The sequence below is a fragment of the Alligator sinensis genome, unplaced genomic scaffold (assembly GCF_000455745.1).
Source record: "Alligator sinensis unplaced genomic scaffold, ASM45574v1 scaffold344_1, whole genome shotgun sequence".
Classification (NCBI taxonomy): Eukaryota; Metazoa; Chordata; order Crocodylia; family Alligatoridae; genus Alligator; species Alligator sinensis.
In genome coordinates, this window is record NW_005842427.1 from 671,273 (window position 1) to 698,179 (window position 26,907).

Genomic DNA, 26,907 nt, shown 5'->3' on the forward strand with positions numbered 1-26,907 from the left:
GAGCTGCTGAGAAGGACACTCCCCAACCTATAGGTGTGCTGGGGGTTCCTCCTTCCCAGGTGGAGTACTTTACATTTATCTTTATTAACTTGCATCCTATTTCTCTCTGCCCATTGATCCAACCTGTCCAGGTCAGCCTGAATCTGCTCCCTGCCCTCCGGTGTACTAACTTTGCCCCATAACTTGGTATCATCAGTGAACTTGGAGAGGGTGCTCTCCACGCCGTCGTCCAAATCGCTGATGAAGATATTGAGTAATATCATTCCGAGGACCGAACCCTGTGGGACCCCACTGCCCGCCTCCTCCAGGCTGAGAAGGAACCATCCGCCACCACTCTCTGGGTGCAGTCCCTAAGCCAGCTGGCCACCCGCCTGACCGTGTAGGCGTCCACTTCACAGTCTGCTAGATCTTGACGCTAGATCTTGAGGCACGTTTTTTTTCCTTAAGAAGAAAAAGTTGTACAGGGTCTGAGTAAAATTGAACAAACCCCATAAAGGATATCTTAGTCCCTTTGATACTACTTGCAGTTCTAGTGTAGCTGGGTGGGGGTGTTTTAACCTGGACTTGGACAGTAGTCAACAGGAGCTTCAGACTTCCAAATCAGTGGCTGTTTTCCTCAGCTTAGGATGTTGTGGAAAGCTCTGCTTTGCAGGGACCAAACTGCCTGGCATTACTGGTCTGCTTTAACTCAACTTCTACTTATGAGATGCTTGATTTAAGGTCAGGAAACTGAGACTCTGTAATGCTGGATGGAGTTACTGACTCTCCAGGCCTCTCCCTCCAGCGTGGCTGCCCCACTGCACATACAACTTTTTGCTGCTGTCTTCCCCCCAACTCTCTTTCCTGGAATGATTTCTGTCGTGCAAGAAGGGTTGAAGATTCCCATTCTCTAGGGCCAGCACTGGAAAGGGGTTTGGGCCCCTGAAGCAAAATTCTGGTGGTGTTTAATGGCCCAGATCTGATACTGAAAACCCCTGCCCAGCTGGTGCCTAAATTCTATATTCTTGTTCTTCTTTTTTTCTTTAAAATTCAGTCCAGCAGCACTGAGCAGCCTGACATCTCAGTCACACCTGAGTTTGTCAGAGACCCAGTAACATGATGATCCTCTGCCCATCTCCGATGTGAGAGAGAGAAATCCTATGGATATGGGGACTGGGTCCCACCTAAAATGTGGTTGTGGCAGCCACTGTCTCTTAATGGTGGGCACCCCCTTCGTACAGTTGCTTAGTGGTTAAATTATTCACCCTGGGTCAGTTCCTTCCTGTGTCCAATGGGCCTCAAATTGCATTTTCTTCTATTCTAGAGGATGCCCAACCTGTCAAATCATAGGCTACTCTGTGGTGGGACATTTTCCATCCTAACTTTTAAAGCAGTGCCAAGTTTGCATAGAAGATTCATGGGGCTAGAGAGGGTGGGAGTGTGTGTGGCTGTAGTCCTGCAGCCAGAGGAGTCCAGGGTCCCAGCAACTTCTCCAAGGTGTTCATGCATTTCTGTCTAATGACTAATGTAAAAGACAGAGACAGTCCTTGTAGCAAGTATGGAGACCCATGTCTCTCATAGCTCAGGTTAATGCTCTAGACACCACACCAGTCGGGGTCCCTCCTTCTACCTGATTGTTGCGTGAAGAGCAGCACAACTTCAGAGGGGACAGATGATGAGTGTCCTTACCCCTGAATAGTCTGTTTTTAGGGCCCTGGCTTGGCAGGGACGTGGGGGTGGTGGTTAAAATCCACCTAGGGAATCATCTCTGCATTTCATATCACCTAGACAAGTGATTTGACCAGTGGTGGGTTACAGGAAGGGGGTACACCACCATTCCCTTTTGGTCTTCTTTTGGAAGAAGAGTGATTCCCTTGAAACATCTTGCTTCCTGAGCAATAGAACTCCTCCAGAAGCCCTTGGGGAAGTGAGGAGGCTGCTCCGAGTCCCCAACACAGATCCTTGAAGACTCTAGAGTGGGTCCTGGAATCAAGGTGTTTAAAGCTTGTAAAGAGGCACGTGTGGGAAAAGCAAATGCAAACCCTTGCTGGGAACAAGTTCTCTTCCTCAAACTCCCTGTTTCTAGAAACTGTCTGCAAATGAGTTGGCACTAACATGTGACCCAGCCTTCTGCAAGTATTGTAAGTGGAGTTCTGTCCTGTGAGGTTAGAGTGGGTGTGTATGCTTAAGTAATGAAATGGGGTATAGAGGGCAGGTCTCCTGTGGAAGGCTCAGAAGAACACTCTTGAGAGGATGGGAAAAGATGAAAAGCTGCTTGCTGATATGCTTACTCAGTGTTTGCTTTGAGAATTAAACATTCCCGGGAGGAAGCCAGTGGCTGTCTGAGCTAGAGTCATTCAAAATCGCTTGAGCACAATATGCCTTGGCTGTGACAGCACCTGCTCCAGGGCTGAGTTGGTGATGTTTCTCGGTGATCTAGCCCCCTGTAACCTTCTTCTCCTCTTGCCCTGCTGGAAAAGGAGCCGGGACAGGCACAAATCACCACGGAGTAAAGACGGCAGTCGATCAGAGAAATCGGTCACCATCCAGACACCCCCTGCAGAGCCACTGCTGGGGAATGAGGCTTCTCGGACAGAAGAGGGCCAGGTAAGGAATGGGAAGGGGGTGGGCACAGCAGATGGGTGGAGGGCAGACAATGCTCTGAGTCCTGGGTGACATGCTATCTGTTCACTTGTGATCAGGCTGGTTTGTTTTATGGGTGCCCTCCTCAGCATTGCAGATGCTGTTGTAATTGTGCAGGGACAGCTTCAAACTGCTTTGCAAATTCCCTATGCATAGGGGACACATCACTAGTTGAAGCTGCTGTTTTCCAGAGCCTAGTGAGGTGATTTAGGATTGGGAGTGGAGAGCAGTGCTCTCTTAGTTAAATGGCTGCAGGTTTGTACAGGGGCAGAACACAATGAAGTGACCTGGAACTGGCCTCGTACAACAGGGCTTATACCTTTACTATTCAATTCTGTGTCCATCACAAGCATTCCAGTGCTGGTCAGGAACTTGGGTTTGTCTTATTTGCAGCAGCATGGTGCCCTGTCCAGCCACACAAGGGGTCTTTTTACTCAGTTGCCTCTGAGCCATGCCAAGCCCTTCCAAAGCAGCTGTTTCCTATGCCTAATCCAGGATTACTGTCCAGGTCACCTTCGCCCTCGTTTTGCCTCTGTCTCTCAGGAGAGATGCTATTTTTTTTAAGAAGGCTTCTTTCCAGGAGTAAAAAAAGAAAATGTTGGAGAGGCCAGGGCTTGGGAAGGCAGGTAAGAAAGAATGGGTAGCTAGTCTAGTCTAGGCAATAGGGAGAACAAAAAAAAAAAAAAAAAAGTACATGGCAGGGCCAATGACCTTTGGTCAGAAAAGGAACAAGATGTTGTTTTCAGACCGCTTCTAGTTTTGAATTGATGCCTCTTCCACATCTGGAGTTTTGAGGTTTCCTCAGACATGAGAGGTGATCTTTAAAGAGCAGCTGATGTACTAAGACTATTCAGAAACCATTGTGGTTTTGAATGCGTTTTGGTGTGGCATACATTTCATGCTTCATGGTGGGTTTTGTGTGCGTATCTATATGTGAGAGATGGTTTCTGCGCACAGAAGCGGTTGAGTCTTCATTGGGCATGTGCTAGCAGTTGAGCACCCTCTGCAGTTGTCCGAGTGTGGTTACAATAGAGGCATCCATAAATGTTGTCTCACTCCAAATAGTGACTTTCATAATCTACAAGCTCACCAATTGGAAGCAAGGGCCAGTATAATTTCAAGTGGGTCAAAAATGGGCTAGGAGTTCTCACAGTTGCTTTCATGCAAATCCAAAAACTGAAGGGGACAGAATAAATACATTTCTACATGAGCAAAGCTGTCTCTGAGCATGAAGAACTCTTGACAACAATGTCTTGGAGTCATTCCAGCAGTGCCTTAGTCCAAAGACCAAGCCCAGTAGCTGTGTGTGACTGTATGAACTGCTGATAATGTGATTTGGTTATTTTCCCCCTCATCTTGGAAGCACTCTTGAAGTTAGGAAGTAGGGTTCCCTGGTTCTAGGCTTGTCTTGGGCCTCCATTTACTATGATCCTCAGTGGCAGAGGGGAGGTGACATATGTTTCCCAATCTACAAAATGAGGATAATTCTGTGTAGCCACCCCCATAGTACAGGAGAAGCCCTAAGTCTCCAAATTCATTGGTGTGTAAAATGCTTGGCTCAAATGGAAGGTACTAGCAAAGAGGGGAGTGCTGTAGTGTTACCTTTCACTGTAGAGCAAGCTCCAATGTAACTACCTCTTTCAGGGCCTCTCTCGTGCTGAAAAGTGATAAAAACCACAGAAATTAATGCAAGATGCTGTTTGTGGTTGGTGTGTGCATCCGTCTCCCTTTTTTTTCAAAACTCCCTGCCTGAAGCTGTGGAGATACTAGCATCTCAGGGTGCATCAGCAGTTAAATTCCTGGAGCTATTTTGAGCTATTGGGCTGTCTTGGTCCAGTCGTTTTCCAAGGATTCTTGTTAATCTCTTTGTTTTTCATAACCCGTCCTCTCCAAAGGAGAGAAAATTAATAGTGCTTAGGACTCAGTGGATTGATGGCCCCAATGAGGCTATGGACTTATGGTTAGCGAACAAGAATGGCATCCCTGTATGACCTCAGAAGATGGCATACCTTAAGTTTTTTTTTAAAACTAAGCGGTTCCTTTAAATAAATAAGTCTCTTGTCAGCATAGTCAGCAGCAGAAGCCAAAAAGGATGTCTGCATGTATCTTTCTCCCTCCTTATCAGTCACTGCCATGCTTTCCAAAAATGCATCCCTCTGCAAAAGAAAATCAGTGGGACACTAATGACCTCTCCAACTACAAAGGCTTGAGATGCTGCTGAGGAGAGTGGAGTAAGCTGGTGACGTGCACTCTCTAGAAGCTCTTTAATGCTAGTTGAAAAGGCGCTAGGGTAAATTAAGAGCCCTCAGAAGTGTGAATCACTCCTTGAACAGCAGCTCCAAGTCAGATCTGTACATGTCAGCTTAACTCTACCTTCACCTAATGTGGGTGTGTCCAAGCAGATACATATGGGGGGTGGGGGTAGGAATAACAGCTTGCAGAAATTATCTGAAGTTGGAATTCTTTTATGGCCAGCTTTCAGAAACCTTTTTGTATGGTTAAATTGGACTGTCTGTCAACATGCTGCAGAGGATGTGGCTTCAGGCTGAGCAGCTCCTGATAGACAGCCTTCTATACTGTGATACCAGAACTCACTAGCACAGTTGGGTTCCACAAATTAAGCCAAAACCCTTAATTATCTGCCTTTAAATATTTCAGGGTGTGCTCAGTTGCTAGTTACAGTGAAAATGTTCCCAACCTTTCTGGCTGTAAGTACATGTTGCATTTGTCCTGGGATCCTACAGACATAAATTCCACTGTCCCTCTGAAGTATGTGGGATGAAATGTCCTGCTCCTTCCCCCTCCTCCCCCCTCAATGGCATAGCTGTGTGCATCTGTAAGGTTACTGTGCTTTTTTTTTTTTTTCTTCTCTCTGGGACAAGCCAGGCAGGCTGTCGTTCCTTTGGTGAAGGAGAAGCAATGCAGCTTGAAAGGGCAACACATGTAAATGATTGTGCAGTGCCTGTTCTTGTCCTGGGGTTTGACCCAGATCAATCAGAGTTGCTCCAAATGTGTATTTATAGTAGTGGGGACCAACCTTTTTTGGCTGCATTCCTTATCCCTGAATGCCTCTCTGATGCCTGTCTGATCTGCTCTGCTTTCTGCTCCCTACCTTATCTGTCACTGTTTCCTGGTTTATCCCTGACCTGCCCCATATCACTCCAGCTGTGCCACTTCTGGCATGTGTGCTGTGGATTGGTCATCTTTAATTTACAGCCTTTCTCTAATGGAAATACAGTGGAGCCCTCCAAATGTGAATCAGTTTGTCACAGCTCTGTGGTAGCTGTAGATTTCACCAGAGCAGTTGGGATTAGCTTGCAGCAAGCTAATGAGATGAGTTTCTGTTGTGGGTGGATTCTGCTGTGAGCTTACAGGAGTGCTGGTGGGCTGGAATGGTACTAGCTTTTCACACTTAAAGAAATCCATACCTGAGAGGCTTCCCTAGATCTGACTTTGAGGTTTCATTAACATGGCTTGCACTCCCACTCTACTTGTATGGCAGGATCTGCTATGCCCTTTGTGAATGTGTGCACACTTGAACACCTGGGATTTCTGTTCTCTCTGCTAGAACAGGCTGAATATTTGGGAATCTTTGGAAGAACTAGAGTGCTGTACAGCAAACAGCCTTGGAAAGTTGAGCTCCCTGTTCTGCGCTTGCAGATCGTAGTTCTAGACAGTGTAAAGATTTTTTGGATTTGATTGCTCTGTTTGCCCCACTGTCACTGGCTGTTGGGGTTGATAATTCAGCCTGGATAACTTGAATCCAGGCCTCCTGTTGAGCTAAGTTGAGATGAACTTCCAGTTCTCTTGGGCAGCCCTGTAGCTCTTCAGCAGATAAAGGCAGAGTGCCAGCACTCCATGACTGGTTATTTTGTCTTCCCTTCAGGATGACAACTGGGGTGAAACCACCACAGCTATCACGGGTACCTCGGAGCACAGCATTTCTCAGGAGGACATCGCCAGGATCAGCAAGGATCTGGAGGACAGCGTTGGTTTGGACTGCAAACGCTACCTTGGATTAACTGTGGCAGCTGTACTCGGACTCCTTGTCTTCCTCACCCCTGTGGCCTTCATCCTGTTACCCCAGATCCTGTGGCGGGACGATCTGGAGCCTTGTGGCACTGTCTGTGAGGGATTGTTCATCTCTGTGGCTTTTAAACTCCTTATTCTCCTGATTGGGACCTGGGCCCTGTTTTTCCGCCAGCCAAAGGCAGATATACCGCGGGTGTTTGTGTTCCGGGCTCTCCTGCTGGTCCTTATCTTCCTGTTTGTGTTTTCCTACTGGCTCTTCTATGGTGTCCGCATCTTGGACTCCAAGGACCCCAATTACCAGGGCATAGTGCAGTATGCGGTGTCCTTGGTGGATGCACTTCTCTTCATTCACTACCTAGCCATCGTGCTGCTGGAGCTGAGGCAGCTGCAGCCCACCTTCACCATCAAGGTGGTTCGGTCAACAGATGGAGAGTCGCGATATTACAGCCTGGGGCACTTGAGGTAGGTTTTAACTTCTCTAACTGAGGTAGGTCTAGAAATTTTCAGAAAGCATGGCTTTCTGAGGGCTTGCTGGATTCTTGTTTCCTTCCTTGAGCATCCCAGAGTCATTTTAAAGATTGCTGACTTTAAGTCTTACAGATGCTCTGTGAGGTAGGAGAGAAAGGTCTCCTCTTCACAGGTGGGTATGGAAGCCATGTGACTGATCCTGAGGTAAGAGTCAGTAGCAGAACTGGAAACAGATTTCCTCAGACTCATGCCTATGTGTTTTAAAATCCAATCTGTGCTTCCCCTTTCTTCTCTTTACACAAAGAACTGGTGCTGAGAGTGACTCAAAACCCCCCAAATATCATTGTAGTCATTGGCAGGACAAGGGTGTCCTTTTATTCTATAGGATCAGCAGCCGACTAGATGGGAACCCTTTTTGAACTCAACGTGCAAGTCCCAAAGCCTGTAACCTGGGGCATGGAGGGCTTCTAAGAGAGTTGGCTCTCTCTGGAGAAAGCTGAAGGCGTGCACTCAGAAATACTTCTGTGTCAACCACAGTCATTCCCACATGTGAGCTCTAGTATGGGCGACTGGTGCCTCCCAAGTCTGGGGAGGGGCACTAGCTGGGCATGACCGGGGGAGCGTGTGGGGTGGGGGGTGTCCCTCCAGCGGCCCATCGTGGTGACTTGGGGGTTCCCCCAGTGGCCAATTGCTGGGGGGTCCCAGCAGCAGAGCCAGTTTTGGGGGGGGGGGGGGGGGGGGCGGGCGTCTGTGCTCCCCTACCAGCGGGAGCGCTCGCTCCTAGGGGAGGCACATGCCCCCCCTACATGTCACCTGGTAGCTCTAGCTGTGTTTTCAGGAATGAGGCAGCATGGTTTGGCTTTGATTTGACTTTTGGGGCTGTGGCTTCATTTGTTGGTGCCTGGTACATTTGTTCTGATGTTGTAAGGGTGCATAATGAACTGCTAGACCTGGGAGTGCTCTGGGAGCTCTTGGGTTCCATTCAACACCCTACTTCTCCTGGGCTTTTGCCCCTCCAAGGTCCAGGAACATGGCTAGCATGCTTTGGAAAGGGGAAGCTGGTCTCTGGTTCCCTTGCCCTGTGCAACAGATAGTCTGGGATCTGTTGATGTTTTCCAAGCTTTGGAGTGGGTGGAGGGGGAGGGGGAAAGCCACCTGACTTCAAGTGTAAAAGGGAGGAGTTGTCAACTGCATGGAACAGCTGTTCTGTTTATCCTGTCCAAACCCCCGTGGTACACACTGATCTATTGCAGATGGACTGATTAGTGTTGGCTTGTTTATATGGATATGCAATCAGTCTCTTGCAGCGCTTAGCTTAGCAGTAGAATTGCTTTGAAGCAGGCTTAGTGGTTAGAGCAAGAGCCTGAGATTTGAGACTTTTGGACCTTGCTCCTGCCTGTGCTGCTGTCTCTCTGACTTTGGAGCACAGTGAGAGTGAGTGGGCTATACCTCTCCTCTGCAAAACAAGCAACCAGAGGCTTGCTTTTTCTGACTCTCTTCAGGGGAGGAGGGGAGAGGTATAGGACTTGTCTTGTTTGTAAAGCTCCGAAAGGCCTTTCCCAGCAGAATGGGAGCACTGCCTGGGTGACCTTGGATCACAGAATGCTGTGACTTTTGGGGGGGGGGAATGGTTTTCAAGTTGGAGCAAGTGGCTAAAACCAGAACAGCTGGACAGAGGGGGAGTTAGCCTTGTTAACCTGAAATCAAGTAGAAGGCAGGGCTACATTACACCTTACAGAGTAATTTGGAGATAAGCTTTTTGTAAGCAACAGCTCCCTTTGTCAGAGCCACAATAGAGAGAAGTGCATGTTAGTACTTTAGGCCCTGAGGGTGCAATGATGCAATTGCTGTCCTGATGGCAAGATCTGTATCTAAAGTTGGTATAGGCTATCCACTTTTTTTTTTTTTTTTTTTTTTTTTTTTACTAGAAATAAAAAAAAAAGTTAAAAACATAAGTTTAAAAAGTGGAAACTCGGCTTCTGAGAGTTTGCTGGCAGGCCAAATAGTGATACATGGCAGGTTGGTTCCAGTGTGATATGAAGGCCTCACTCCTGCAAAGACTTTGCATCCTTAGCTTTAAGCAGGCAAATGATCCCATTGAAATGGTGCTTGAAGGTGAGAACCTGCTTGAACCTCTACAGGATTGGGGCTTCAAGATTTTAATGGGGCTTTTGTCTCTTATCATTGTATCAAATGATCTGTCTCCACCTCGCTTCTTTTTGCATGGTTCAGTGGCTCTCTGGGAAGAGCTACATTTCCCATCCCATTGCATGTTGCCTATCAAAACCAGTAACACTGGCCTGAATTTGGAGTTCCAGTATAACCCAGGGACAGGCAATTATTTTGGGCAGAGGGCCACTTACTGAGTTTTGGCAAGCCATCGAGGGCCACATGACAGGCAGCTCAGGGCAGATTAATATTAATTTTCTAGATTTTTTTTAGGGGCCTCGCGGGCCAGATAGAATGGCCTGGCAGGCTGCATCCGGCCCCTGGGCTGTGTTTTGCCCACCCCTGGTATAACCTCATCAAACCATGTATCTTCCTTGTCTCCTTGCCCCTTCCCTCTCCCCTCCCCAATTTTTTTTTTCTCACTGTCAAGAAATTCATTCAAATTGGTGGTATTCCCTTCAAGGTACATGCATTTATCATTTCAGTTTATCTAAAGATAAGTCCCTGAGGATTTGATTGCAAGGCTCAGACTTAGACCAGTAATTTGTGGTGGCATCTCTACTGTTAGTGTGAAAAGACGAGGCTTTGCTGTAGCTTAGCACCTTGGGGCTCCTGCCCAGCCACTGCTCCCCTTATCACTCCAGCTACAACAACAGCTGGAGTCTCCAGGCCTCCCCCTCCTTCCTCTGGCTTCCAGATTCTGCATCTGCCCAAGAGGGCGGTTCAGGGAGCTCAGGAAGAGGTCAAGGCTGTGTAGCACAGGGGTGGGCAAAATGTGGCCTGGGGGCCGGATGTGGCCCTCCAGGCCATTCTATCCAGCCTGCGGGTCCCCCCCCCAAAATTAAGAAAATTAATATTTATCTGCCCCTGGCTGCTTGTCATGTGGCCCTCAACGGCTTGCCAGAACTCTGTAAGCAGCCCTCTGTCTGAAATAATTGCCTGCCCTTACGCATGGCAGAGCAGTGGGGGAGACCCACATGGAGTCATTTGCAGCAGTGGGGAGGAGTTCCTGTGCAGGTACCTGCTGCAATAGGGGGGTTGGTCCATGTGACATGCAACCTGTGGCACGTGGGGCCCCCGGCTGTTTGCATCTCTCCAAATACAGGTGTCTTCTTACTGCTCAGTGGCTGACTCTTTTTTTTATTTATTTTTTTTTATCCTGGACACCATAGCATTCCAGAGTACCCACCACCACTTGGCAACTTGTTTGTTTAAGTTTAAAGCATCTGGAACCACCAGCTGCAAAACTGAGTCCACACAGTAAGAGCACATAGTTTGCTCCCATTTTAGTGCTAATCTTTAGCTGCAAGGGCAGTGTTCATAAGCACCTGTTCCCAATTGAGAACTTGCTCTTGTAAAGGCCAAGAGTGAAAGTGGGGAGCATCACCTGTTGGTAGTGCAGCAGTGCTTCATCTTGTACCCAGACTCCATTGAGTGTGGCTCTTTGCACAGACAATCAGGCAGTGAAGCTGGTATCTACCCTCTTCTCCCCCACCCCCAAAAAACAACCAAATTATAATGTAAATGAAAAGCTTACAGCCAGTTAGAAATGTTTTGTAGGTACAGGAAAAGTTGGAAGGTCAGTCATTTCAAAACCTCCTACCATACAGCTTTAGTTCATAGAGGCTTCATGTCCACACCTCAAAAGGCTTGGCTGCGTTGTATCATGGAGGCAAAGTAAAGCCATCTCTGGGTTGGGAGCCAGTGTGACCTAATGTGCAAAGCTCTGGGGATCTGGGTGCTGTTCCTAGGTTTGCCCCTACCTGCCAGATCATTTTGGGCAAGGCACTTTCCCCTCTGTGACTCAGTTTCCCCATTTACAAATTAGAGAAAACAATGACTGCTCTGGCTTTGATCTGTGTTGAAAGTGTTAGAGAAGAGCCAAGTCTTGTTGTGGCTGCTTCAAAACAGAAAGGCGAGATCTCTAGAGCTGACTGTAGCAGAGAGAGTCCTTACATCAGTAGTAGAAGGTTGGAGAGGCTGCCAGTGTGAGGAGAGCGAAAGAGCAGCAATAGAGAGATGCGAGTCTTGTAACTGCTGGTGTGGACAAGCCTGTGTAGGGCTCTTGGAATGAGTGGCATAACTGTGAACTGAAACTGGCCTGAACAAGAGCTGAACAGTGCTTGGTTACTTTCATCCCCAACCAGTGACCTGCTGGAAGGCTGGATGAAATGTTGAGGACGTGACCAAGTCGGAGATTCCCATTTAGCAGATTCAGTTGCCCAAGTTAAGATCCTCGTGGGCTAGGATTTTTCTCCGACTGGGAGGTGTGTAGGGATTTGCAGTGGACCATCTGAGATGGAGTTGGACTAAAGGATCACACAGCTAGTTTCTATCCCTATTTTATGTTGTAAGTTAGCAGCACTTGCTGTAGGCTGGTGATGGCAGAAGGCATGGAAGAGTTTGAGGGCCACTTCTATTACAGTTGAGCAAAAATATGTGGGTGAGGGGAGCTGATGAGAAATGAGTAAATGATCTGGGAACATGAGAGTGGGTGGGAAAGCAAATGGTAGGAGTGAATGCAGAAACAGAAGGAAACGGAGGTGGGGGTGAGAGAGAAATAAATCCTTGTTTCACTGGGAGAGGGGGTGGATAGATTGGTTACCAACTCCTCTGACCTATTTGTTGCATTGCACATCCAGGTGTTCATTGTTCTCAGTCCAGTTCAGCTGGAACTGGGAAGTGTTGTCAGCTGTTGTCAGCTGTTGGGAAGTGGTTTCACCTTTGCAGCAAGTTACTTCTGAAAGGAGTCTGCCAATGGGCATGGAGCAGACATTACATATGTAGCAGGAGGTGTGCCATTTCCTACAATAAACTGGGAGTGTGCAGGCTTTTGTGCCATTTCTCCCTTAAGAAACATGATGAACTTCTTCTTTCAACCAAGATCTCTTCTGTGTGCAAATTACTCATGTAGAATGAAAGCCTGTATGCTTCCTGGCTGCTTGACTCCTCTGGAGGACCTGGAGAAGTCGAACAGCAGCTGCTTCCCATGCCTTCCCCAGGCCAGGGTAACATGGGTCTGGGGCAGGTGAGGGGATCAGGCAAGAGGGGATGTACACAGGCTGGAATGCCTGCACACTCCTGTCTATGACTTGATTGATTTCCCTTCCCCACCCTTCCCCCCGCCACTGTCCCTCCAAAGTGCTGCAAATTTCTGACAGATTTGCAACATAGAAATGAGTGCCTGTTCATACCCAGTATCTCCTCATCGAACCAAGATCGGGATGAATCTGGCTGTGGCACTTGTAGTCTGTTACATGTGTTTTGGGGCTGTCTGTAATTGAGAGATGCTTTAGTATTTGCATAAGTAGCATCGTGGCTGCAGAAAATGCCTATCGGATCCTTACTCATTTTTCTGCAAATGCAGGATATGATCTGCTGCTGAAAGGTCAGTTTAAGCATCTGATACAGTTTTCCTCAATTGTCATTTGAATGTGACTGAACTCCTCCCCCCCCAACTCAGAATGGCCAACCCTTGCTTAGGGACTGAACTCCTACCCCCCCAACTCAGAATGGCCAACCCTTGCTTTCCCCACAAAGCTTCCTACAGAAGTCACTAATACTAGCAGGTAACATACTATTGTGCATGTAATGACCAGAAACAGCAGATGCAGTTACCATATCTAATGGAAAGCCCGAGGTTAACCTTTTACAGAAGAAGATACATTCTTTTTTATCAAGAGTACATGGTGAATGTCCACTTTTTTTTTTGTTCACAGATTGCAGTGCAAAGTAGGACAAATGTGCACTGTCAGAGCTGTGTATGAGGAAGTTTACACACCTTCTGATTTGACTTAGGCAGCACAATCAGTTCCTTTCACCAGGGCTGGAAGTTAAACAAACAGCAAGCCAGGCACTTGTGAAACTTATCAGGGTTTTTTCAGTGCTTAATGATCTGATTTGATAAGCTGCCTCTTGTATCCAGGCCCCTTCACCAGCCTTAGTGGTCATAGTTTGCCAGCATGTGTGGGGGAGGAGCTGGAAGTCTGTCTGGAAATCAGTAGGGGGAAGTGGGGGTGGGGCAGGGGGCATAGGAAGCTATTTTCAAATCCAGTTCTGCCTAGTTGAACTTTTCCATGAGTGCCTGTGCTTGCTGAAACCAGGCATCTCTCAGACATCTCCAGTACCCAGGGTGATGTGTTCCCAGTTGGCAAGAACACTTGGTGCATTTTAATTGAATTTGGCTTTTAGGCCTGTTTTTGTTTGTCTCAAACATTGTCTCAACATGCGACAGAACTGCCTGTCTTTGCATCCAGGCTCTCAAAACAAGGTCCCCATGAACTGCAGTCTCTTCAGTATCCCCACTTCCCTCCTCATCCTCCCCCTTCTCTTACCCCCACGTTCTCCAGCATAGGTTTTACTGCTTTGAGTCAGAACACCAGCCCATGAAGTTTGATGTTGTGTCTCTTTGCTGGAGGGGTTGCCACCATCAAGCTGGAAGGCCCTTGATGCATCTAGGCAATGGGTTGTTCCTCTGTAGGTGGTGTTTCCTTCCAACCCCCAGGCAGTGATAAATCTTTGCCATGCAGCTAATGGTTTGCTTTACCTTTTTTAAGCTTGGTCTGTAACTACCTGTTTCTGTTATTAACTATGAGTCTGTCCAGTTTAGTATTTGAGTTGCAGACTTCCTGAGGCAGCAAGTCTTACAGGCTGAGAACATGTTGTTAAATGGAATTCTTTTTTAAGGAATTTTTTTTTTTTTTTTTTTTTTTTGTTCCACAGATCAAATTAGCCAAATCGGCCAGATCAGTTCCAACTCTTTTCAGTCATTTAAGAACCTTCTGTGGCCCTACTACTAGCAAGTATCCTCCACCACAACTTTTCAGCCTGGGACTTCAGATGCTTCCAAATTTTTTGGTAGGCATCCTATGTGCAGGCCCAAGCTTGGAGGCTTAGGGTTCAGTTCACATGCCCCTGAGTTTCCCTTGCCTTCAGCTGTACAGCCAGAGAAGCAAGCTGCGGAGGAATCTCCCACTTCCATAAAGTCGGTGTGTAGCTGAGATCCTCCCACTGGAAGTGGGCAAGTGGGAAGCTAACTATGAAGCTCTTGTAGGTAGTCCTGTCCACATGCAGACAAGGATTCACCCAGCACTACACAGTGCCATTTTAATTGCATTACTTTGGTCATAGTATTTTGCCTGCCAGGTAAATGCAGACTGTTCTGCAGTTGCACTGAGGATCCTGAGTGGGTTTAGGTGCCCGTTCACTCTTCCACAGAGCATTCCCAAGGAGCCTTGGAGCCTTTGTCTTGGTAGGGCTGGGAGTAATCTCAGCGTTAAGCCAACACACTCGCACACAATGCAGTTCTTATCAGCTCTGTTCTCCCCCCACCTCTGCTCAGTGTACCACAGCACATCTGGGAACTTCTCAGGAAGCATTCATTGCCCTTTCATGGAGAATTCAGGCCTGCAGGATGGTGCTTTTAAAGACTAACTGGTTCAGAAAGGCATAAGCTTTTGTGATCTACAGCTTACTTCAGATGCAGTGATATCAAGTGTTCAGGTGCAGGTAGTAGGATGGAAATCCTAACTCTGACGACAAAACCTTAAATGCCATTCTTTGTTTTGCCTTAAAACCTTGTGCGTCTCTCACCACACGCCTTTGTGACAAAAGATGGCTTGTATTACCAAGTTCCCATTACGTACAGTTGCTGATTAAATGTGTCATTAGAGAGAGTCAAGAATGTCTTGTTAAACATTTGAAAGTTTGTCTAATTCTGCTCCAACTATGCATTTGGTCCAATAAAGATATCACCCCAAGAAATCCTTGCTTCTCACATAATTCCTGAACCATCATGGCTGTAACATAATTCTAACACTGTCATTTGAGAGAGGCCAGGTTCTTTGAGTAGATGTGATATCTTTTTTCCAACTACTCAGTTAGTCTAATAAAAGTTCTTTGCAAGCTTTCGGGTGCGATCACCCTTCTTCAGGTATAGGATGTCTCTGCTGTTCTGAGGCTCCAAGGAATGAGAGAAGGGAAAAGTGTGGCAGGATATCAGCGATAATGTAAATAGGTAGAGATAAGCAAGACAAAAGGTAGAACAGGGAAGGAAGGAGGGGGAGCCAAAGGGGTGAGTAAGGGAGACTCTACAGTAGTAGTAGTAGTGATTCAGGGTAGACCATTTGAGAGAAGGAAATAAAAATCTTGTAAATCTAATGTAGCCTGCCCCAATTTGGCCTTTTGTGCTGGTAATAAGTGCCAGGGTCATGACCTGGATACTAAGGTCCCTCCAGCAAAAGAACAGGCCTAGCACAGACTGACTGCAAGCTTCCCATACGTACCACCTGACTTTCCTGGGCCTTGGCAAGGTGAGAGAGGCTACAGTAATGCCAACTTTCATGAAAAAATCACGAGGCTCCCGATTTCCAAGTCAAACTAACTCTGACTCATGATCTCCCAACAGAGAGATCAAATCTTGGGATTTTTTCCTCTGGCACGTTTTGAGAGCACCAAACTGGTAAATCTGGAGGGGAAGGGCTTGGGTGGGGGAGGGAGAGAAGGGGCAGGGGAGGAGGCAGATGGAGGTCCCCATGGTGAGGGAGGGAGTGGGGTAGGGGCTGGGGTGAATGGGGCGGGTCATGTGACAGCCATGGACAGCTTGTCCAGAGGTGCAAAAAGAGAGGGGGCAAGGGGGCTTGGCTCCCTGCCACTGTGCATACCCCTGGGGGAGGCATGGGGGCACGTTTCCCCTTAGATTTGTGTGCAGGACGGAGGCAGACTGCCTGCTGCAGGCTGGGGCTCTGCGCCCTGCTGCCTTTGCCCCAACAGCCATGCGATGCTGCCAGGCAGGCAGGGGACATGGCGTGGCCCCCTCATGATTTACATTCCAAATCTCTTGTTTTTTGTTTTTAAGAGTGTCTCATGATTTTTGACACGGTGGGGTTGGCAGTACTGGAGACTAGCTCTTCAGTCTCAACAGTGAGGCTGCCTGCCAGCATATGCTGTGGGAGGCTGCTCACTACACCTGTGCTGTGCGCTCCAACACTCTTTGCATTAGGCCACCAGACAATCTAATGCTGGGTTGTGGTTGGTGTCTAGGGCTAAGTCTGAATCCTGAAAGGCTTCTTCCTCTGTCCTAGTTATGACCTATCTAGTCTTCCCCACATTTAGACAAAGATCACACAGCACAGAGCTGCTGCTCTGTGAGGCAGCACTCCTGCCCCCCCCCTCAGAGCCAGACATGGAAATGAATGTAGCAAAGCTCCTTGGAAATCGTTGCACTTGTACTGGCAATCCCCACCCCAGGCCCTTTTGCTCCTGGAGACCAGGTACGGCAAGAGCACTTCACTAATTCTTCTTATGAGTTTTCCTTGCAGGGTACAGAACAGACTGCCTCAGAGCCAACTGCCTATACAGGGAGTCATTGGGCTTCTTATTGCAGACAAACGCTTTTTTCAAATTACGTTTATTGGCAATTCCCTCTTGTCACAAAGGAGCGTAATGAAAAGTGCTAGTAGGTTTGTTGGAAGGTGAACAAGACTTGGCCAGTTTAGCTTGAGCTACCTATTTTGCCTTATGTTCCATGACCTGCATCGGCAGCAGTCCCCCACCCCCCAAACCTGCTTTGTTCAAGTAGTTGCCTTTGGGAGCAGGTATTCCACCTAAACAGCAAGCTTTTACATGTTGCTTTACATCTAGACCTGGACTCTGGCTCCCAAATACTGGTGTGGCAATGAGGCTCAGAGGTCAAAAGAGAGGCTAACCTGGCCAGCATTATCTCCTGGGCCCTTTCTCATTCCTTGCATGGCCTCAGTTGCCTCATTTCACCTTCCCATACCTTGGTTTCCCTGGGACAGGAACCTTGCCTGAAGGGTGTCATTGATCTAGGTGCCTTGTTTAATGGGGATGCACTAGTAAAATGTGTGGCCCTGGGTCCTTGCAACCTCCTGGCCCAGAGGCTCTGCCTTCCAGAGTATGATGGGCAACACGCATCTCTGCAGCTTTGTATCCCTGATGAGATGGGCATAGAGCTCTGTATATTGGGCACTAGCTTACGTAACAGTCACACTCTGCTCCTGCAGCCGAGACCAACAGCAAAGAGTAATCATTGTTCCTGGAAGTGATGGTTTGGCATTTTTTGAATACTTGTACTTAATAGTTCAGAAATCTGCAAGTGTACTCGGTTGGTTAGTGTCAATTATTAATCCCCCTGGCCTTCAGTGCCTGTTACAATGCAACTCTGAAGGGCAGGCTGCTAAACATTATCTTCCAGAAACAGAGGTAGCAGAGGAAATGCCTTTGGTTAAGTTTGCTGGGATTCTCCTCCTCGGCCTGGTTTAGCAAAACCAACTCAATAGCGGACAGCGGTACAAACACCAGGGGCCTACCCTGTACTTATCGGTTTGTCATCTCATTTCCTCTGCTGTTGTCCATGCCCTCAAAACTCGGCCCACATGCCACCCACTGTCAGATGCCCTTCCCCACACTCCTGTGAATTTCCTGGCCGGCCACTGAAGAAAAAACCATGCTACTTGTGAACATTGCAACATCCCATGTCCCTTACCACTGCCTCCCCCACTGAGCCTGCTGGGGTACTGAGGTTGCCCCAAAGTGATAAACCATATTCAAGTACAAACCTAGGCTTTACAGCTGCTTGTGCACTCTCTTTTATATGAACAAGTTTGTGCAACATGCATCAGAGAAAACGATTGGCTAATCACAGAGCCCACCTTGAGGGGAGAATTGTAAGGGAGACTAGTCTCTCTTGCTGCCTGTTTACATCTCCCTTCCTCACGTGCATAACCCTTTACCTGCATGGAGTGCCAAACTCCAGCTGGTTGGAGCAGGCAGGAGCATAAACTAACACTGACTGGATTCACTCCAGCAACTCTCCAAGTAGTGCAGAGGCAAGCTAGTGCAACTCAAGGGTCATCCTACAGGTCCTCTTCAGTGTCCAGGACAGACAAGTTCTCCCCTGGATCCCTGGGGAAGGAATCATAAAGCAGTTCAACTGACTGCAGTGCAAAGAACTGCAGGATATGGCCCCTTCCCAGCACTCTTAGCACTCCTGACAAGTGAACCCAGTACCAGTGTTTCATAGCATGATTGCTTCATCTCATGTTGTGAGGCTACCTAGTGAGAAATAAATTAGAGTTAACTCTGCAGTGAGGGCACACTCTGCATGGGGAGCTGAGAGTTTGGAGGCAGTGTGTGTGCATATATGTGGTAGGGTGTCTGCCCACTAATGCAGAGCCTTGAAAAGTCCCTGGTTACTGTGTACACAGACCTGCACCAAAATGGCAAAGTAGGAATTGTAACACTCTGGCACATGCCTGTGGTTTCACTTATTGTGCAAGAAGGTGGTGAACACTCTCAGACTTCCGTCTGCTGTTTTGCTTATCCTATCACAGACTTGCATAGAAACAGAGTAGTTCCAGGAATCGGTATTAGTTGAATCTGTGAGCACAAAGTTAGCCTAGAAGGCAGTTTAGGATGGGCTGCTGTTTTAGCTGCATATCCATCCTGGTGCCTGCTCCTCAGCAGTGAGTCACTGCTTGTCATGTTCTGGGATGCCAAGAGAGACTCCTGTAGGATGAAACAATCGCATGGAAGGATGCTCAGTTTCAGTGATACGGAAAAATGTCTTCGACTCCCAGGACATGTGTCCCAGAACTGTTAACCATGTGGCCTGCTGGAAAGAGAGCCCATTTCTGGATTAGCACTGACAAAGCTCCTCAGCAGCCTTTCCAGCAAGATAAGAGGCTGTTTTCATCACCCCAACAGATGGAGCCTCTCTTCCATGCAAAATCTCTTGTGAATTTAAAATAATTTCTAATAGCAGCTAAGAAGGCTTCCTCCTGCTTTACTTGGAGCTAAAACTCTCTTGGCCCTTCCTTAATGTTCTCAGTTCTTAATGTGTAGGCACAGGGGAAGAAGTTCTTGGTAGCATGTGTGGAGATGCTTCAGGTGGCTCATATTGCAGATGCATGATTCCTGAGTTAGACATGAAGTATCTTTAAAACTTGGACCACATACCTGTTGTGTTAAAATTGAGGTGGCTTACTGAGTAACAAGGAATATATTTTTTTTTTCCCCTCTGTCCAAGAAAAGAAAAAAGGGCATGTAGGAGAGGCTACAGTGCTTATGTATGGGCTTTGTTTTTTACTGTGTTTTTTTTCCGGTACCAAAATTCATTGGCTGCATGAACAGGGATGAACCCTATGAAGCTAACAGAAGAGGTGGGTGAGAGGATATCTGCCTTGGGGCGCTGAAGCATCCCCTACCTCCATAGAATCCCAGAAGCATTATTATGCTGGGAACGGCCGAACAGCTTCAGGCTGCTCTTGCTTTACACAGTGCCAGGGAGGGCAGAGCACGTGGGGCAGCAGCTCAGCTGGGACTGCTTGGTAGAAGTTCCAGGCTGGGTTGCCCCTCCCCAACTGCTCTCCTGTAGGTTTTGCCCCAGGCACCAGCTCAGCTTGTTACACCACTGCGGAGAGGCTTCATATGCTGGCATTGAACTTGTTGCAGAGGATGGGGATTTTACACCATGCTCCCTAGGAGTTGTTGATGCTCCAATTACATTAGTAACCGTGGCATGAGTCAAGGCAGCCCTTGGCGCTGCCTAAACTAGGACTGAACAAATTGCTTTCAACCCTAGAGTTGTGGGAGCCCAGATTTCACCCCTCGATTCCTGCACCAGCAGGGGCTGATCAGTCCCAGGGCATGCTTGTCATGATCTGCTGAAGCATGATGTCTGTTTTAAAAAGGTGTGTCACTATTATTGGAACAGAAATTCCTGCAGTAATGGGGCATGGAGGAGCAGGGAGGGGGCACTTCCCCCTCTGGAGGTCCTCCATCTTAGGCATCCTTTGACTGAAGACGAGCATGGGCACATATATAGTAGGTTTTTTCTCATGCTCTCTGCCAATGGTGTCTCATCACTGACAGAAGACGGCAACTTACAGAGTCTAAAGGAAAATGCCCTCTCTAGCAAGGGGATCAAGGATGGTTTGGACCCCAGGAGTCAGGCAAGTGCCCCTAGGTGGAACACCAGCAACAGGTCATAAACCGCTGTTCCTGACAGGCTTAGTCTATATTCAAATGACTGACCTAGAGGCAAGACTCTATCACTCCTCATCCCGCAATCTGTCTAGGCCTCTCTTCACTGGACAGTTTGGCACAAGCTCTATGTGCTCTTGCTGCCGAGATCTTTCCTGTAAGCAGGGTGGATAAAAATCACCAATTTAATATATATATAAAAAATTAGATTTTTAAAAACTTAAATAATTTTTTTATTTAATCATATTTCTTAAAGTTTTTATTTGGTAAGATCCTTTTAAAAAAAAACCGAAAACCTATATAGTTTTAATTTAAGATGTGTTAAAGCTCAAAGATATTATCATGGAACAGGGATTATAACTTCAAATTTTATATACTCTTTGATAGAGGTGCACCGATACATTGGTCCGATATCAGATTAGCACTAATACAGGCAGTCCTCGGACTTACAACACAATTGAAAACCACGTCTTAAGTGGAAAAGTTGTAACTCGGAACCAATGTTCTCATAAGAAACAATGTTATAAATGGGGGATTGGTTCTTGAACCAAGGCCCGATACCTTATTTTCACTAAAAATACCTCAGAATTTTGTACTCGATCAATTATAGATGAGTAATATAGCTACATTCACGTATTAATATTGTAAATATCAATCATATTGATTTGGAAGGACTTCTGTGAGGTGACTTTGCTGGACTTTTTGAAAGGTTTTTGGCTGGAGTCTTCTCAGGAGTCTTGGTTGCAGGTTTTTCTGGAGTCTTGTCTGCTTTCTTAAAGAAACTGTCCAAGGAAGTTTAGACAGATGTTCTCCAGAGAGATGGGTGATGCAGCAAACTTGTTTGCTAGTGTGGCGTTGCATCGGATCAAGCATTGTAAAGTCGAAACTGACCTCAGAAAGTTGAAACATAGTCAATTTTCTTTATACAGGCAGCCCTTGACTTACAATGTTTCGAGTTGCAACGTTTTGCACTTACAATGTTTATAAATTGACACCATCAGAAATCAGCCTGATGTGACTTATAATTTGGCCAATAAATGCCTGTGCTGTGCACAGCTGCAGCACAGCACATAGGCAGCAAGGAGCATAGCCTGGCAACTTGAAGAGCTGTATGCGGCTGGTAAGTTTGTTGTGATGGAAGGGGCAGAGGGAAGGAAGGGGAATGGGGGCACAAATCAAAGCCTCCACAATGAGGGAGGGAGTGGGAGTGGAGCTGGGGCAGGCTCTGCCCAGCTGAGGCAGGGTGCAGGCTTGTTTGGGAGGTGGGGGGTAGCTCCCACTGCTGCGCACACATTGGGAGGGCATTGGGGGGTGGGTGTGCCCCTGGATCTGCGTGGGTGGGGTGGGCTGTAGCTGCGGGCTGGGGCCAGGGTTGCACTGGGCTCTTCCTAGCATGGAGGGGAGGGAAGGGTTGGGCCAGGGCAGTGCTTGGGGTGGGCAGCAGCAGTGCTTACCTGGAAGAGCTTGGCGTGGCCCCAGCCCATAGCTGCCGCCTACCCTGCCCTGCCCCATGCAGATCTAGGGGCACATGCCCCCCCCATGCCTTCCAGGATGCACGCAGCTGTGGGAGCTGCCCCCCTGTGCCCCCTGGATGAGCTGTGGCTCCATCCTGCACCCCACTGTGCCTCAGCTGTGCAGCACGTCCCCCAACCCCACTTCCTCTCTCACCGCAGGGTGCCTTGATCTACCTCCCAGCCCCTTTTCTCTCCCTCCCTTCCACTACAACAGACTTACCAGCTGGATGCAGCTCTTCAGAAATCGGATTGGTATCGGCTGATATGCCTCCTTAAAAATTGGCTATCGGCCCCCAAAATCTCTATTGGTGCACCCCTACTGTTTGAGACAATATATTCATGTAACTTTTCTAGAAAAGTTTTATAAATAGGTCATAATGGGCCATGGGCTATATTAGGGGCTCATTCTTATGGGGTTCCCAGAGGATCCTCTATAGATCAGTAAAGATTTAAGAAAACTGCTCTACCCAATGGGACTCAGTGCTGTCTAGAAGATCCCATTAAACATCTCTGTGATGCTTAGCTTCAGTTCTCAAACTGTGGGTTTGTGTCTTCAGAGATAACATCCTTGTTAACAGCAGTATGTGGAGATGAGAAAGAACACACCTGATTACCTACCCATGAGCCCTATTATCTCTCTGCAAGTTTGTCTACACAGGGTCAAGCCCTTACCTCGCTCTAAAAGTGCAGTTTCAAGAAGTTAAATGAATAAAGGATAGCAAACAACAAGAATGCGCTTTTTGTAGAAAACAGTAATTAAATCAAGATGTCCTCACTAGAGATGCACCGATATATTGGATCAGTACTGATATGAATAAAATTATCTATATCAGCCCTATGGGGCCGATAATTTGACTGATAAATGCCCGTGTTGCATGCAGCCACAGCACAGCATGGATCCGAGCCAGCAGCATGGAGAGCTGCCTCCAGTTGGTCAATCGGAAGGGAATTCATAGATGTTAGGGTCAGAAGGGACCTCAGTAGGTCATCGAATCTGACCCCCTGCCCGGGGCAGAAAAGAGTGCTGGTGTCAGACGACCCCAGCTAGGTGCTTGTCCAGTCTCCTCTTGAAGACCCCCAGGGTAGGGGAGAGCGCCATGTCCTTTGGAAGCCTGTTCCAAATTCTGGCAACCCTTACTGTGAAGAAGTTTTCTAATATCCAACCTAAATCCGCTCCCCATCAATTTGTGGCCATTGCTCCTAGTTACTCCAGGGGATGCCCTAGTAAACAGAACGTCTCCTATTCCCTGCTGCCCTCCCCTAATAAATTTATAGGCAGCCACAAGATCACCTCTCATCCTTCTCTTGTGAAGGCTGAAGAGATCTAGGTCCCTCAGTCTCTCCTCATAGGGCCTTGCCTGCAGCCTCTGACCATACAAGTGGCCCTCCTCTGGACCCTCTCAAGATTCTCCACATCCCTCTTAAAGTGCAGTGCCCAAAACTGGATGCAGTACTCCAGCTGCGGCCTGACCAGTGCCGCATAGAGGGGAAGCATTACCTCTCTGGATCTGTTTGTCACGCATCTGCTAATGCATGATAAAGTGCGGTTAGCCTTGTTGATCACTTTGTCACACTGACGACTCATGTTCATCTTGGAGTTGACTATGACTCCAAGATCCCTTTTGGCTGTTGTGCTGCTGAGAAGGTCCTCCCTCAGCCTGTAAGAGTGTTGGTGGGTCTTTTTGCCCAGGCACAGCACTTCATGCTTGTGTTTGTTGAACTGTGTTCTATTTTGTTCTGCCCATTTTGTAACCTAAATTAATAAAGGATAGCAAACAAGAATGCTTGTTGGGAGGGGGAAGGAAAGTGGTGAGGAGGGGCAGATCAACAACCCCACCCCCCCCATGGTGAGGGAGGGGGCAGGGGCAGAGGCTGCCCCTGGGGGGTAGGGGCACAGAATGGAGCCGTGGCTTGTTCCTGCTGCTGCTTGCACCCTGGGAGGATGGGGACAGGGAGGCGTGTGCCCCTGGATCTGCACGGCACAGGGCGGGCGGTAGCTGCTTCCACCCAAGTGCTGGGAAAAGCCACAGCTGTGGCAGGTGGTGGCATGGGGCTGGGAGTGGAGCTGTGGCAAAATTTGGGGTGGCTTCAGCCTCCTCCTGGCGCTGCTGGAGCCCGCTCTGAGCCCAGGCCCCAGCAAGAAAAGCCCCACGCAGCCTGGCTCCAGCCTGCCTCGTGACTGCAGCCCACACAGCACCGCGCTGATCCGGGGCCACACGCTCTCTGCCCTCCCGGGGTGCAAGCAGCAGCAGGAGCCACCCTCACCCCACAAGACGTGCCTCTATCCCGCATGCCCCCCCCCAACCCTTCTGGGCAGTGCCTGCCTCTGCCCCCTCCCTCACTGCAGGGGGCATTCATCTGCCCCTTTCCTCCCCTTCCACCACACCAGACTTACCACCTGGAGCAGCTGTATCGGATATCGGTTTGGTATCGGATGATATGCCCCTTAAAACACGATTTAAATCAATTTGATTTGAATCGAATCTACCCTGCTTGTAAGAGCAGGCTTTTATAGAGGACGTTGTTAGGAGAGCTCCTATGCATGTTGGGAATTTGCTCTGAATAAATTGAGCCTTATAGGAATGCTGGTAGCTAAGGGAATCTCGGCTCACATGGCACTGAGGGACCCAGACTGACAGCTGTGTGGGCTGTGCAATGCACCTGTATCTATATGAGTTCAGCAAAGCAGTGCAGGTTCCTAGTGCCTGCTGAGCTGGTAACTTGGAGATGCTTTGGACCCATTCCCTGAAGTCATCTGTTCATTTTTCAAATTGGCACTTCTGTGTTGCACCCCCACCTTCTCCCAGCACTGTTGATCAATAGATAATGGAGGCCTTTCACTGTGCAGGTCTGTTTCAGTTGGTGGTTTTAATTAAATAAACAAGTTAGGCATCTTCACTACCTCCTGCGGGGGCGGTAATTCACTTTGTAAAACTGCAGCATGGAGACAGTCTGCTTGGCATGCTGGGGAAGAGACCTGGAGCAGAACTTGCTTTGTGATCCAACCCCTGCCACCTCCCAGCCTTCTACCTAGCTCCCATAGCCTTGCTCCAGCTCCTATTGGTACTGAGTAGGGCTTGGAGAGCCTGGCCCCAGCTCAGTTCATGCTGAGGGTTTGCGATCTAGTGGCTATGTGCCTGCCAAAAGGCACTCGCTCCTCTTTTCTGTTCCGTGTGCCAGGCTCTTGCGTGAACTGGCACCAGCAAGATGGCTTGGCTCGCTGCTGTGCAGACACTAGCTGTTTAGGACAGATTTTTAAAATACATATCTATATCACCTAGGGCAATTGATGTCTTTCGTGGGCACATGACCACAGAGTCTCTCTAGCTTCTAAGATGGCACTTGAAATTCAGGTTTTGTGGCTAGTGTGTGAAACTCATTCCTATATGCTAAGTTTAGTGGGTTGTGTGTGCTGCCTTGGTGAATAGTCCCTCATCTAGCAACACCCAGCTTGCCACTGCTGCCTTTGGGCTGTAACTATTCTATAGTTAATTAGAAGAGTTTGTTTTTTAGGGTTCCCAGTCCAGGGCCTTTCACCCATACTGAAATCATCTGCCACTGGTTAGGTGAACAGTGAGTTTCGTGCTGCAAATTCAGTCGTTTTGCAAGTAGCTCTTCAAAACGAAATTCTTGGGGCTGCTCTGGAAACATGGTTTCTTCCCTAGGAGGGGAGAGGCTTGTTATGCCAAATGTACATTGACCATGCCCTGGTAAAGGGGCACTTGCTTCCATTATTCTGTGAATTTTGATTGTAAAGATCTCTCTTGGTGTCACTTCCAAACTAACAGGTCGAGAGAATTTGCCTAGTGATTTTTTTTCTTGTTATCAGAAGCCTGTGACTTCTGGTTGAGAATGTCTGTCTTTTAGATGTCTAATCTTGACTGTAAGCAAGGGAGAATCCATTGCATTCCTTGCTAAGCTGTTCGAATGAGTGATTATCCATGCTTTACTTGTAGGTGGAATTTAACTGAAGTCAGCTTTTACATGCTGGGTCTTTCTTGTTACACCATTGTCTGCTAGGTTACAGACCCCTCTGTTAGAGGTGATATTTTTCACATGTATGTGCTTGTAGATGTGAGGGAACAGAAAAGTAAGTGTGGCACTGTTATGCAGTTAGAGATCTCTGTCATTTTATTGGACCTTCTAAATCATATCTTAAAAGATCTTTCCCTTTTCCTGCCTCCTTGCCAAGAATACCTTGAGTGACAGCATGAGGGGCTGCACTAACTGCTTTCTTAAAACTAGATCCTCCTGCCACGTGATGGGAACCTGCATTTTATTTTACAAGTGGTAGGTAAGCCTTAATCTTAAAATCTGCTTCCCTAAACTCCGCCCTTAAAACCTCCACTGTCAGAATTACCTGGCCAAATAGCATGGTGAAATGGATGGATTCAGGCACACTAAACCAGTGGTGCTCAATCCTTTGGCCTCACAGGCCAGATAAGTGGTATAGGGCCTGTCTGCAGGCCAAATTTGAGCCCTGGTGGCCTGGTACCACCACCTTGTGTCTTCCCATCAGGATTGAAACCTGGGAGCCTGGCACTGCTCCCTCCTGCCCCCTGCACACCAGGATTGGGCCCAGGGGGCCCAGCACCGCCCCTCCTTACCCCCTCAGTGTTCTGGAATTGGGCCCTGTGGGCCTGGCACAGTTCCCTCCCCATGCCCTGTGTGTTGGGACTGGGTCCTGGGAAGCTAGCACCACCCTCTCCCAGCTTCCCACGCTGGGATTTGGCCCTGGGGCCCAGCTCCAGCACCGTCTAGCCCTGCACGCTGAGATTGGGCACTGGGTCCAGTGTGCAGGGCCTGGGGCTTATTATGGGTCTGGAGATTTGGCAGTAGGGGAGCAATGGCACTGCTTTCCTGCCATCAAATTTCCAGTCCTGTGGGGAGCCCCCAGGGCTGGCTTTTGCCTGTGGGCCAGAGGTTAAGCACCCCTACACTAAACAGCAAAACACTTAACCCAGCTGACCTGGCCAGTTTCTCAGAATGAGTTTCAAGGGAATTTCTGATCTGGCTCTTACTGAGCGCGTGTACATGAGATGCTTTACTGCACCGTAGAGCCAATTACAGTGCAGTAAGCATTGCATCTACCTGTGCA

At 48.1% G+C, this 26,907-nt stretch overlaps 1 protein-coding gene across 1 annotated transcript in view; it reads left to right on the top strand.

Moving 5' to 3' along the window:
• The window catches only part of VANGL1 (VANGL planar cell polarity protein 1), a 53,152-nt gene that overhangs the window by 2,619 nt on the left and 23,626 nt on the right, over positions 1–26,907 (top strand). The window contains exons 2-3 of the mRNA XM_014522975.2: positions 2,460–2,586; positions 6,509–7,116. Coding sequence (XP_014378461.1) covers positions 2,460–2,586; positions 6,509–7,116 — 735 coding nt within the window. The remainder of the gene's footprint in view (positions 1–2,459; positions 2,587–6,508; positions 7,117–26,907) is intronic.